Source organism: Rhineura floridana, chromosome 9 (assembly GCF_030035675.1).
Source record: "Rhineura floridana isolate rRhiFlo1 chromosome 9, rRhiFlo1.hap2, whole genome shotgun sequence".
Lineage (NCBI taxonomy): Eukaryota > Metazoa > Chordata > Lepidosauria > Squamata > Rhineuridae > Rhineura > Rhineura floridana.
This window is the reverse complement of record NC_084488.1, coordinates 78,654,463-78,667,841: the sequence shown is the minus strand read 5'-3', so window position 1 is coordinate 78,667,841 and position 13,379 is coordinate 78,654,463. Positions and strand designations below refer to the sequence as shown.

Genomic DNA, 13,379 nt, shown 5'->3' with positions numbered 1-13,379 from the left:
CAGTGCCTCCGACACTTGAATGTGATCATGGATACCATTCAGGGCAGGATCTTTCTTTTGAGTTGAGGCAAGGGGGAGGAGAGCGGACAAATTCTGGAAGAAAGCACAAAATATTAAAGAAAAGCCTGAGAGGACTTGATGCAACCCACCCATCTACAGAGGCCCTCTCATTCTCCATAACCATCCCCACAAGCTCCATTATCAAGGGATACTTCCTCCTGAAGTTTCTCAGGTCTTGATCAGATAGTGTTACTAGAGTAAGCTTGTGAAACGTGTCCTGTGAGGGGAATTCATAAAGATCCAAGTGACAATCTATGTAACTCTGACTGATTGGGGGCTTATTATCATAACATTGTAACTCAGAGCTTTGGGGAAAAGCACAGTCCATCAGCTGGTGAGATCTGATAGCAGTTCACCTGGCCCTTCAGGACAAAAAGGTGCTCATGCACTTGAACAATGTTACTACCAGGTGTACAAGTTGCCAGGGGTTGGGGGGTACTTAGGCAAAAGCATCTCTCCTATCTTGGACAGTAGACCATCTGACATTTATTTCTGCTGACCACCTTTTGAGGAGACTTGAATGTACAAGTAGATTGGCAAAGTTGGCAACAAACAACTGGACAAGAGTAGACCCTCCATGAGGAGATTTCCTATACATCACCAGCTGTTGGGATAACTCGGTGGTGAACCTCTTTGCCTCTCATGATAAATACCAAAATACAGATTGTTTTACAGTGTGTCTTGGAAGCAGAAACAACCAATGCACTGTCGGAATCTCTCAAGTATACAGAACCTCAGGGCCTCTGTAAACTGTAGCATTTGGGAACAATCATATTCTCACAGTCATTATTCTAAGTGACTAAATTCATGGCTTGTCACAGAACCATGGCATCAGCTATCTCAGACAAGTAGTTTCAGGGCCTCATTCACCATCCAGTTTGACTGGATTTTCTGCCCTGGGCCCTCACATCTGAAGGAGCACCAGTGGCATTATCTCAATAGCCTTAGTGACTTGAAAGTGTATATGGCAACATGATGGGTTCAGACAATCTGAGTTACTGTATGTTTCATACAAGCAGGGGGCTCAAGATTTATTGTGTTAGTTAAATCTACTATGAATAAGAAGATTAAGGATTTAGAAGCATGGTAATCAAGCTTGTTCTCCAGGTATTGCTGCACATTTGCTCAGGGAAGCACGACATCTACAGCATCACTTTAGTTTGGATTCTACTGTCTAGCCTTGTGAGGCACTAGAAAATGATCTTTTCTTAGGCAGATATATCTTTTGCTAATGAGTCCTGCAGCAAGTACGGTGATCACCCAATGAGAGGATCTGACCACTCCATTCCCACTTTGAAGTTGTGAGCAACTATAATACACATTTTTTCTGCCTACTATCCTGTCATTAAACAAGAAAGGGACGTTGGACTTCACATAAAGCTCCTTTCTATTGAGTTTATGGGACAGCAAGCAGACCCATCTGGTGAATGGTCAGACAAAATACAATATTTATGTGTGGGAGCAGGGTTGTGTTTGCATGTTCCTCCCAGCATTGTTAGGTTAATCTGCTTTGTTTTTGTTGCTGCTTTGTCTATTGCTTTTTGTTTTCCCCCCTACCTGTTTTTCAAGCTGTCTGCTATCTGATAGGCATTGTCTTGCCATATAAGATCAGATTTTATGCATATCTTGCCATTTAGTTTAATTAATGTCTCCAGTTATCTTCAGAAACTGTTAATAAATTCCTCTCTGCTCAGAGATACAAGTTTAGTTGGCTTTGAATTCTGAGTCAGAGGAGGAGTCAACTCATTCATGATTGCTGTCCTAACAACTAAACAGGAGAGAACTTGTTTAGTGAATGATTCAAGCTGCAGTTCTATGCTTTTCAACTATTTCTTAAATTTTGAGATATGCTGTAGGCCTCTTTGTCTTAAAAACATACACCAATGAGAAAATAAATTAAAACAGATGGAAAAATAGACGTCCAATCCATGAAAGAAAACTAGAAAGTCAAAAAATAGTAAAGAATAGCCTGTTCCATTATAAATACAGAAACAATTTTCATTTTTAGAATCTGCACCAAGCTCTCCAAGAATGGGAAGTCTAAATATTAAGAAGAACATTGAAACAAGTAACCTTCAAACAATGTCTAAAGGATTATCTACAAGCTTGCCAGATCTGGACTCTGAACCTTGGATAGAAGTTAAAAAAAGACATCGTCCATCTCCAGCTAAGCCAAAGGTATTGTAAGATGCCTTAAACTGTGTATCTTTCAGACACTGTAAAATGTATTTCAGGGTAGTTTTGTGCCTGGAATGTTGGAGAGATAAGGCACATTCCGATGAGATGGTGACAAAATGAGATTACTATGCATTGTTTCTCTGGTGTTTTTTCTGGCCAACTTTCTGAAGGAATCGTGTCAAAATTGTTTTCTCATTTCCTGCCTTGAAAATGTAGATTGAGACACAAGATGTAACGTACTATGACCTAGATATATGTTGAAGTAGTCAGAAGTATAGCCTTCACGTCATCTTAATCTTAGCCAATATATTGTGGATTTTTAGTGATTTTGGTCTCTGGCACAAATTGTCCCAGTTTGCTTATTAGGTTATTCACCTTTTCACACAAATACTGCCTCCCAAAGTAGCTCACAGCAATTAAAAAATATGAGACATAGGCCCTGCCCTTGGGTTTAAAGGTGAAAAAGACAAGATGCACAAGGGAGGGGGACTTGGAAGGAAAAGGTAGACAAAGGAATCAGTTTGATTGCCTGAATTATGTGCTGAGCTGTATATGGGCATTTATATCCAGCTGTTGCCAGGTTGATCTTCATTGCTGATGCTTTTACTTGAACTGAAGTGGTTTAAATTTCCAGTGGCCCATAGTTTTCTCAGTAGCAGCAGGTGCTATTGTCCTTTCTCTCACTTCTGCAGTGCTAAGGTAACTGGCAACAAGAGCAGTTCTTTTAGGCAGGGAAGGGGAGATGAGCTCCATGCAACTGCTCCAACTGGCGCCAGACTGGTCTTCTCTTTGCCACTCTGTTCTTCCTAGATGTTAAGGTGTATACTTAAAGGTACATGTATCCATTATTAGATCTTGGCCTTACGTTGTTTCCAGCTTCTGTGGAAGTCAGCAGCAAATCACATTCCACTGACTGGTTTTGAGAAAAGAGGGGATAAATACTTAGAACATGCTGGCCGCAATCAACACAGAGTTAGACATGTATAAATTAACTTAAACCAGTATACTTGAGCATGCTTCATTCTCTTTTGAATTATAGCCTGTGTTAGAATTCCGTTATGCTATAGCAATATTATTTGAATTTCACTGTAAACCTAAGAACCACAGGTGTGATTGTAAGAAGCGTAAATGATAATCCCTCTGTTCATTTTCTTTCCATTTAGATACCTTCTCAATATTCTTTCAAGAAGTGATAAATTAGCTTTGATTCACTGAAAGTGTGAAACACTTTTGCCTTTTCCAGGAATCTGTGCCTACACTTGAGGAACAGTCGGGACGGCAGCAGCCTCTGCCTACAGATGAACAAGAACAGGAAGAGCTTGATTTTTTGTTTGATGAAGAGATGGAACAAATAGAAGGCCGAAAAAATACATTCACTGAGTGGTCAGATAGTGATTCAGATTATGAAATTGATGATCAGGATTTAAATAAGATTTTGATTGTAACACAGACGCCACCATATATGAGAAAACATCCTGGAGGAGATCGCACTGGCAACCATGTCTCACGGGCAAAAATTACATCAGAACTTGCAAACGTTATTAATGATGGCTTATACTACTATGAACAAGATTTGTGGATGGAGCAGTCTGAAAATGACTGTGTTGCTATGAAGGTAATTATATGTTTGAGCTGTTAATGAATGGGCATTGAATGGTATACTTGTCTGATTATCAACTGTGGTAAATTAAGAATAGAAATCCATATGTAAGAATAATACAGTTTTGTGATTTTCTGCTGGCATAGATTTTGTACTTATGTAAGTAATCCTGGGATTTGACTGTAAATGAATGAAGAAATTCAATGTCAGTATTTAAGCCTAGGTCAATTTTAGAAAGTAAGACTAAAGGGCTTGTTTTCAAAAGAATAAGAAACATTGAAAATGAGGAACAAAAAGTTTAGAAACCATGTCTCTGGTCTGTGTGGATTTTCTGTTCTTCACTATCCTTAATCAAGTTTAATTTTATGGCAGGGTTGGGTTTTTTTCAGGAACACTTAAGTACAGAATCTTGAGATCAAGGCATGTTCTCAGATTGCCATGTGAATTGACTGTGGTTTTGGTACTACTCAGTGTGTAGTTTTTGTTTATCCAAAAATAATGCCCACATTCAGGGAGGAGAGACAATAAGGTAACATTTGTTTTTCTCTTTGAAAATAAGAAAGATGGGACACTTGCCTTTTTGACAGCACTCTTTAATCAGTTTTGATATCAAAATCTTTGTTTGGAAACCTGTTTGAGAATTATGATCACCTGTTTGAGATAAGAGTTATAAACCTGGAAAGGTTCCATTTGTAAATATTCCATTTTTAATATTTTACAAGCATTGCACTCTGTTGTCCTGTTGAAATAATTATATCATAGCTTTAATTTCTAATGGCGAAAATATTTGTCAAATAATATGTAATCATTGAACAAATGGTTCCTGTTGATATTTATTTATTATACTTGTATACCACCCCGTAGCCGAAGCTTATTTCTCTCAGCTGTTATCCCTGCAATTCTATAATTTATGATAGATTGTTACAGATGTTTTTATCTCCACTTCAGCAAGAAGTTGAAAACTTTAAGAAGTTAAATCTCATCAGTAAAGAAGAATTTGACAATCTTACACCTGAGCATGCAATTGATCCAAATCAGGAAGTTCCTCCTGGTCCTCCAAGATCTCAACAAGGTATGCTGCTGGGAGGAAGGGCAGGATATAAATCAAATAATAAATAAATAAATAAAATATATCCATAATGTTACAAAATTGTAAGTTATCAAGATGACACTTGACATAGTGCAACCTGATGGAGAGCTTCATGATTTCTCCACTATTCTCATGGAGTTCCAGATGCTTATAGTGCTTCCTGTTCAGCTCATTTACAAGGGCCTGACTCTATACATACTGAGGGTGAAGGCAAATAATGGTTTCTGATAATTAAAAAGGAAAAGCTCTTCCACAGGTAGAATTCTCACTTACACAGTGAATCTTTGTAGAGCTTATAGTTTATTAAATAGATTAATATATAATTTTAAAAGGTCTGTGTGTGTTTGTTCATGGGTCTCCATACATGGGCTTATACCTTTTGAAATATTAATCTGCTATTCAACTCCAGAGAGAGAAATCCAGCATCACTGCCCCCCACCCTGAGCAGCAGGCACACTTGGGCTGCCTGTGCTCATGGTAGTTGAAGGGCAGCACTCCTCACTGGCTTGCCTTGGGAGCCACTCTCAGACTTGGAGGCTGGCCAGGAGGCAGACCTTTGTGCAGACCAGAGAGATGACTCCGCTTCTCTGAGCCATGGGGTTTTAAATTCCTGTGGCACTACCTTCAACCATCCCAGTGCTTGTAACAACTTCCTCACTCTACTCATTTCATATACACTTGCTATGGATATTGTCAGTCGGTGGTTCACAGGGCTGGACAATAATTTTACTTTCTGCATAATTGGTCTCCATTGCAGCAAGGTTTTTGCTTTCCTCATAGCAGTGAGCTACTGAGGAAGAACAATGGTCAAGGATGAGTAGTGCTGTGACTAATGACACAACTAGGTCAAAGCTGAATGGAAGCCTGGAGGTTGATGCACGCAGATGTGAAAGGAGAGTCCAGAGTTGTATGAAGTACCCAATAGGAACATGAAATGTGAGAAGCATGGACCAGGGAAAGTTAGAAATTGTCAAACAAGAAACGGAACATACCAACATTACAATACCTGGTGTGAGTGAATTAAAATGGATGGGAATGGAACATGTTCAATCAGGCAACTACAAAATATTTTATGCAGGAGATGAGAAATTAAGAAACAGGGTTGCGTTAATAGTGAGGTAGCAAAAGCAATCAGGAGCTATAACGCAAGGTCTGAGCGAGTTATATCAATGAGATTTAACAGGAAACCTGTTGATATAACCATCATGCAAGTCTATGCTCCAACAGCAAACACAGAAGAAGAGGAATTGGAAAGATTTTACACAGAAGTACAGGGAGAAATCGATCATACACAAAACAAGATGTCCTGATAATCATGTGGGACTGGAATGTAAAAGCAGGAAACAGAGAAAACTAGAAATGGTGGTAAAATGGGGCTTAGGAGATAGAAATGAAGAAGGAGAAAGACTGAATTCTGTGAAGCCAGTAATTTATTTCTTGCAAACACATTTTTGAGCAACTGAAAAGATAACTGTACACGTGGGCATCACCAAATGGTCAATATAGGAATCAAATTGATTATATAATTGGTAGCAGAAGATGGAGAAGTTCCATACTTCCTGTGAAAACAAGACCAGGATCAGACTGCAGTACAGATCATGAACTGGTCATATCAAAAATCAGAGTAAAGCTAAAGAATAACCACAAAGCAACCATAATGCCAAAATACAATTTAATTAACATCCCAGGAGAATATAAAGATCAAATAAGGAACAGATTTGAAGCTTTAAACTTAGTTGATAGAGAACCAAAAGAACTATGATTGAAAGAGACATGATCAGGGAAGAATGCAAAAAGACAATACCTCTTGTTAAAAAAGAGAGAAAGACCTCAATGGATGACTGATGAAACTCTTAAAATGGTTAAAGAGAGAAGGAAAGCAAAAGGAGATAGAAACACAGAAGCATAAATGCAGTAATACAACGGCTAGTACATAGGGACAAAAAGAACTGTTACAATATTTATTGTATAGAAATAGAAGAGGATAATAAAATAGTTAGAACAAGAGCCCTATTCCAAAAGATGAGAGAAATTACAGGGAAATTTAAACTAAGAGTAGGGATGTTGAATAATCAACAGGGGAACACACTGACTGACCGAGATGAAATGAAAGGATGATGGAAGCAAGAGATGCAAGGATGACAGATTCATTCACAGAGGAACCATATGATGAAGAACCAGAAAATGTGAGGTGGAAGCTGCTTTTAAAATACTTGGAAGAAACAAGTCACCAGGAATAGATGGCATACCAAAAGAGTTGCTACAAGTTACTGAGACTGAATCTGTCCAAATGTTGACAAAAATTTGTCCATAAGTATGGAAAATAAACAATGGCCCACAGACTGGAAGCGTTCAATATACATCCCAATTCCAAAGAAAGGGGATCCCAGGGAATGCAGTAATTATCAAACTATTGCCTTAATATCCCATGCAAGTAAAGTAATGCTCAAGATTCTACAACAAAGGCTCTTACTATATATGGAGTGAGAAATGCAAGATGTCCAAGATGGATTCAGAAAGGCAAGAGGTACCAGAGATCATATCGCAAACGTGTTGGATAATGGAATGGACCAAGGAATTTCAGAAGAAAATTACCCTGTGCTTTATAGATTACAGCAAAGCCTTTGATTATGTAGATCATGAAAAACTATGCAACACTTTAAAAGAAATGGGAGTGCCACAACATCTGATTGTCCTGATATGTGACCTATACTCTGGACAAAAGGCTACTGTAAGGACAGAATTTGGAGAAACCGATTGGTTCCCCATCGGAAAGGGTGTAAGACGGGTGTGTTTTATCACCCTATTTATTTAATCTACATGCAGAGCATATCATACGGAAAGCAGGATTGGACCATGATGAAGGAGGTATGAAAATTAGAGGGAGAAATATCAATAATTTAACATATGCAGATGATGCCATACTAGTAGCAGAAACCAGTAATGATTTGAAACAAATGCTGATGAAAGTTAGAGGAAAGCACAAAACAAGACTACAGCTGAACATCAAGAAGACTACAGTGATGACAACAGAAGATTTATGTAACTTTAAAGTGGACAATGAAGACATTGAACTTGTCAAGGATTATCAGTACGTTGGCACAGTCATTAACCAAAATGGAGACAATAGTCAAGAAATCAGAAGAAGGCTAGGACTAGGGAGGGCTGCTATAGAAAAGGCCCTCAAATGTATGGATGTGAAAGTTGGACAGTGAAAAAAGTGGATAAGAGAAAAATCAACTCATTTGGAATGTGGTGTTGGAGTAGAGCTTTGCAGATACCATGGACCGCAAAAAAGACAAATAGGGTGTTAGAACAAATTAAACCAGAACTGTCACTAGAAGCTAAAATGATGAAACTGAAGTTATCATACTTTGGACACATAATGAGAAGACATGATTCACTGGAAAAGACAATAATGATGGGAAAAACAGAAGGGAGTAGAAAAAGAGGAAGGCCAAACAAGAGATGGATTGATTCCATAAAGTAAGTCACAGACCTGAACTTACAAGATCTGAACAGGGTGGTTCATGACAGATGCTCTTGGAGGTCAGTGATTCATAGGGTCACCATAAGTCGTAATCGACTTGAAGGCACATAACAACAACAGAACCACCATTATCACTAGAAGCTAAAACGATGGAACTGAAGTTATCATACTTTGGAGACATCATGAGAAGACATGATTCACTAGAAAAGACAATAATGCTGGGAAAAACAGAAGGGAGTAGAAAAAGAGGAAGACCAAACAAGAGATGGATTGATTCCATAAAGGAAGCCACAGTCCTGAACTTACAAGATATAAACAGGGTGGTTTATAACAAATGGTATTGGAAGTCGCTGATGCATAGGGCCACCATAAGTTGTCACAACTTTTTTGGCAGGTGGAGGGCATTGGGGAGGATCAATAATCACCTAGGGGGCCGCCATAAGGGGTCTTGCGTAGGGGCTGCCATGAGGGCCACAGCCCCAACTCAGTAAACTGAGGCTGGCTGTTAGCGACCTAGGTTGCAGGCAGGAACTACCCAGAATCACCTATGCTGGAGTGGGCCGCAATGCCCGTTAGCTCCCTTGTTGTTCCCCAGCCAGCAGGCTGGAGAGGGAGATATCAGCAAGCAGGTAGGCTGCCTGATCACCTGATCCTCGCCCTATGGTGTGCCAACCCAGTTGATGACTATAACAGACTATAAAGTTGTGACCTTATTTTTCTCTATCCTGTCTCTGTATAAATTGCTCCTGGACACTCACCTTATGCTCTTTAAGAGCAAGGGATGGTTATTCAGGAATAATTACAAAAGTCACTTGGAAACAAAAGTCACAACAAGTAATATAAATTAAGCAAATGTTGCAGTTGTGTTTTCTCATTGTTATATGTGTTTTTTCAGAATTTGGTTCCTTATGTTGGAGGTGGGGCTGGGGAATATAGGCAAGGCTGTTTATGCTGCGATTCCTCAAGAGTACATGTAGCCTACATATTGTGGTATTATGTATGAGGTGTTTTGAGAATCTCAACCTTTATGTTTAAAAAGCAGTTTCCTAATCTCTTGGTTGTGAAGAATTAGAAAGTGTATTTGGCATGTTTGCCGGTACCTTAGAAGCTATAGAGTCAGAAATGACAGAAGTGAGTTTTTATTGGTACAGAATGGGGTGGATTCATATAAATCATTGATCTGAATCAGATTTCCCATCTTGAAATTTTATATTTTCTGAACAAGCTTTGTTAATTGTTTGCTGTAACAATTAAAACAAGTTGCAACTAAATAGAGCCTTTTTATTACCTAGATAGTCTAAAACTTCTGGCCATACAGCCAACAACACCTCTTGTCTTGCAGAACTATGTCTATCAGAGACAAGAGATAAATATTGTTATCTGTATATATAGCCAATTATACTAAGCAAGATCGCTTTTTTGAAGGATGTAATCCTATACCATACACATTTCAAGTAAGTATGATTGAACAAAGTAGGATTTACTTCTGAGTGCACATGCATCAGATCAGGCTTGAACGAGTGTCTAGAAATATTCAGAAGCAAGAGCTGTTCTTTTCTAGGAAAAGTTGTATGTCCCCATGAGATGGAAAACAAATGTCAGTGTTGCTTGGTGAAATAAAATATTTTCCACAGGTAGCCTGCCATCAGATTGGGTACTACTGCCATCTAGCTTCCGAAGGCAAGAATGCACTAGAGTTAAAACCTGGGCCTCGGGCCCCTCCCACTCCAGTCTTCATTCTTGCCTTCGTCCGAGGCAGGTTAAATTGTTGGACAGAGCGATAGATAAGTCTTTATTCCTTCTTCCATTTCACCTTTTTTCACCTGTTTGTTTCCCTCCCCACATTGGTGTTTGGAGGGTGTGCAATTTTTTCTTATTTTTTCCTAGTATATTGTTCCTTATCTCTCCTTGGCGTTATTTTTTCCCCTTTTTGTTTTCCCGTTTGGGATTGTTTGGGGGTGCGTTGCTGAGGCTACTTAAGCGGCTGCTGCTGCTTTTTTGTCGGGTGGGGGTCCCGCGGCTGCAGATCCCCCCCGCTCAGTTTCGGCTGCCTTTTCAACCCTCGTGGGGCCTTATTTCACTGAGGCTGCGGCTTCCTCGCGGGCTCTCCACCCGTTCCCGTGCCCCAGGACAGCGTTTTTTGGCCTACGACTGCTCTTTCAGCCCTGATATTGCGGCCGCCATTTTGTTTTTTGCACTTTTAAAGTTTTTTCCTTTCTGAGGCTTCTTGAGGCCCTATAAGGCAGCCTCTTGTCCCGGCTGGCTTCTCAGCCCTGTTGGAGCTTTATTTAGGCTCGGCTGCTTTTTTCAGCCCTCCTGGGGTCTTATTTAGGCAACCCCGATATCGCGGCCCCCATTTTGTTTTCGCGGACCCCATTTTGTTTTTTGCATTTTTGAAGTTTTTTCCTTTCTGAGGCTTCTTGAGGCCCTGTAAGGCAGCGTTTTGTCCCGGCTGCTCTCTCAGCCCTGTTGGGCCTTAATTTAGGCTCCCCTATTCTAAAGTATTTCTGCATGTGAGACCTGTGTCTTTAGAACGACCTATAGTCAAGAGATACCACACCTTCCCCATTGTGTGTGTGTATCTCCTTATGTGCACCACTATTTGAGGCTTAGTTTTTGCCAGTGCACTTTGGCGGTACCGCACCTTCCCCATTGTGTGCATGTATCTAGCCCTGGCCACGCTGCGCTTTTTAAAGAAAAGCATCCTTTTTTCCTGGCAGTGTAATTAGCGGTCTCGCACCTTCCCCATTGTGTGCGTGTACTTAGCTAGTGGCCAATAATACACCTCGACTTCTCACTTACTTTTTGGAGTCCTGATTGTTTAGTGGGGCGCTTAATATTGGTGGGCGTACATCCACGATCTCAGCACCTTCCCCATTGTGTGCGTGATCCAGACTTTGATCTCAGCATCTTCCCCATTGTGTGCGTGATCCAGACTTTGACATGGCAGATCAGAACCCAGAGGTGTCACAAGCTTCTAAAGCAGGTCGTCAGGGCATCGCTTCATCTCTACGCAAGCCACCTAAACACAAGCCCGCTAAAGCCTTAGCCAAGACTAAACACCTGTCTGGCCACGGGCCGCCCAAGAGGGCACGCTACGTTGCACCCCTGCTCCCGGAGAAGCCTCTGCACGCAGTGGTGCCTGTGCTCTTTCAGTCTCCTTCTGAGTCCTCAGAGGATGAGTTTGAAGGCTTCCCCAGCCAAACCCCTCGCCAATCTGACCTGACTCCATCTGTGCAGCCTCATGTGCCTCCACAGGAACATACTCTACCCGCACCTCCACCTGCAGGGATACAGCTGACTCCAGATTTTCTGCTACAGTTACGAGAGATGCTTGGGTGCCTTTATCAACCTCAGCCTCCACCTCATGTATCATCTCAGCCTGAAGTTTCGCGGCAGTCTACCTCTGCAAGACTACCGAGCTGCCATGATGATGCCCCACTACCCTCACCTAACCCATTTGATGTGGTCAGGGGCAGAGTGGGCATGGAATCCTCACAGATGGAGGACTACTTAAACCTTTTCCAGGCTGACCCTGATGAATGGAGTGGAGAATCTGACCCAGATGAGGACTACTCTTACTGCCTTTTCAACCCGGCAGACATCATTCCTCTGTCTCGCAGAGTAATGGACACCCTCGGCATTCAACCAGAACAAACACCACCGGTTGCCCCTCCGGTGAAGGGTGCCAGAGTCCTCAAGTCGCCTAGATCAGTGGATCATTTTATCCCTGTGCCAGATCCCATTAACAAGCTGGCCAGAGAAGAATGGGCCCGCCCTCTACGTCTGCACCGTTCCTCCACTTTGGCCAACAAGCTGTATACCCTGGCCCCGGACTTCATGTCATTCCTGAACGTCCCGGGGGTGGACCAACCCATTTCCAATCTCGTGTCTCGGTCTCTCCTCCCGAAAGAAGGAGACTCCCAGTTCAAGGATCCCTCGGAGAGGCGGCTCGACTTTGTCCTCCGAAAGATCCACGAGGCATCCGCCCATTCCGGGCCTCTGCTGCCGCCTCCATCTTCTCACGGGCCTCCATCATGTGGCTAGATGACCTTCTGGACGACCCTAACCCAGATCCCACCAAGCTACGGAAGGGTCTACTCAAGGTACACAAGACTGCTGCATTTGTGGCTGATGCCACGTTAGACGCAACCCACCAAGATGCACGGGCTCTGGCGGCTGGCATTGTTGCTCGTCGAACCCTATGGCTTCAACATTGGGACGCTGACTCTACCGCCAGAACTAACTTGTCCATGGCCCCATACTCAGGCGCTATGCTCTTTGGCGACGACGCACTTAAAGCTGTCCTGGTCAATCCCAAGGACAATCGTAAGCCTGCCTTAGCCACAGTCAGAAGAGACGACCGAAGACCATTTCGGCGGTTTACTCCTTACCGCTCCTTCCAGCCCTTTTGGAGAGGACGACCTGGTGGACGAGGATGGGATACCAGGCCTACAGATTTCCGTCCCTCCAGGGCACCCTGGCCCAGACAGTGTTTCCAGCCCAGAGCCCAATACCAAGGCAGGCAAGCCGCTTCAGCCTCTTACGGCAGAGGAGCCCGTCAGCGCAGGCAGTTCTGACACTTTTCCCATTGGAGGCAGACTCTCCTTCTCCAGCTCCTGGCTCACTCTGACACAAATCTCTTGGGTCAGGGCAATCTTCACCCAGGGGTACAACATAGAGTTTTGGAGGGAACCCCCGGACAGATTTTGCCTCTCCCCCGTCTCCAAGTCACGCAGGGCGGCTATGCAGGATGCCCTACGCCATCTTCTAAACATAGCCGCTATAGAGACAGTACCTCCATCCGAAAGGCTGCAAGGCATGTACTCCGTCCTCTTCACGGTCCCTAAGCGAGATTCCTCATGGAGGGCGGTCCTAGACCTCAAGTTTCTCAACCGCTTTGTCAAGTACCGCCGCTTCAAGATGGAGTCTCTGGCGTCTATTGTGGAAGCTCTACAACA

General features: G+C 42.3%; 1 protein-coding gene across 2 annotated transcripts in view; it reads left to right on the top strand.

Annotated features, from left to right (window-relative positions):
• Positions 1-13,379, top strand: part of LARP1B (La ribonucleoprotein 1B) — a 102,360-nt gene that overhangs the window by 68,539 nt on the left and 20,442 nt on the right. For both annotated transcript variants that reach the window (XM_061585054.1, XM_061585055.1), the window contains 3 exons: positions 2,069-2,238; positions 3,482-3,853; positions 4,787-4,910. In XM_061585054.1, the coding sequence (XP_061441038.1) occupies positions 2,069-2,238; positions 3,482-3,853; positions 4,787-4,910 (666 nt within the window). The remainder of the gene's footprint in view (positions 1-2,068; positions 2,239-3,481; positions 3,854-4,786; positions 4,911-13,379) is intronic.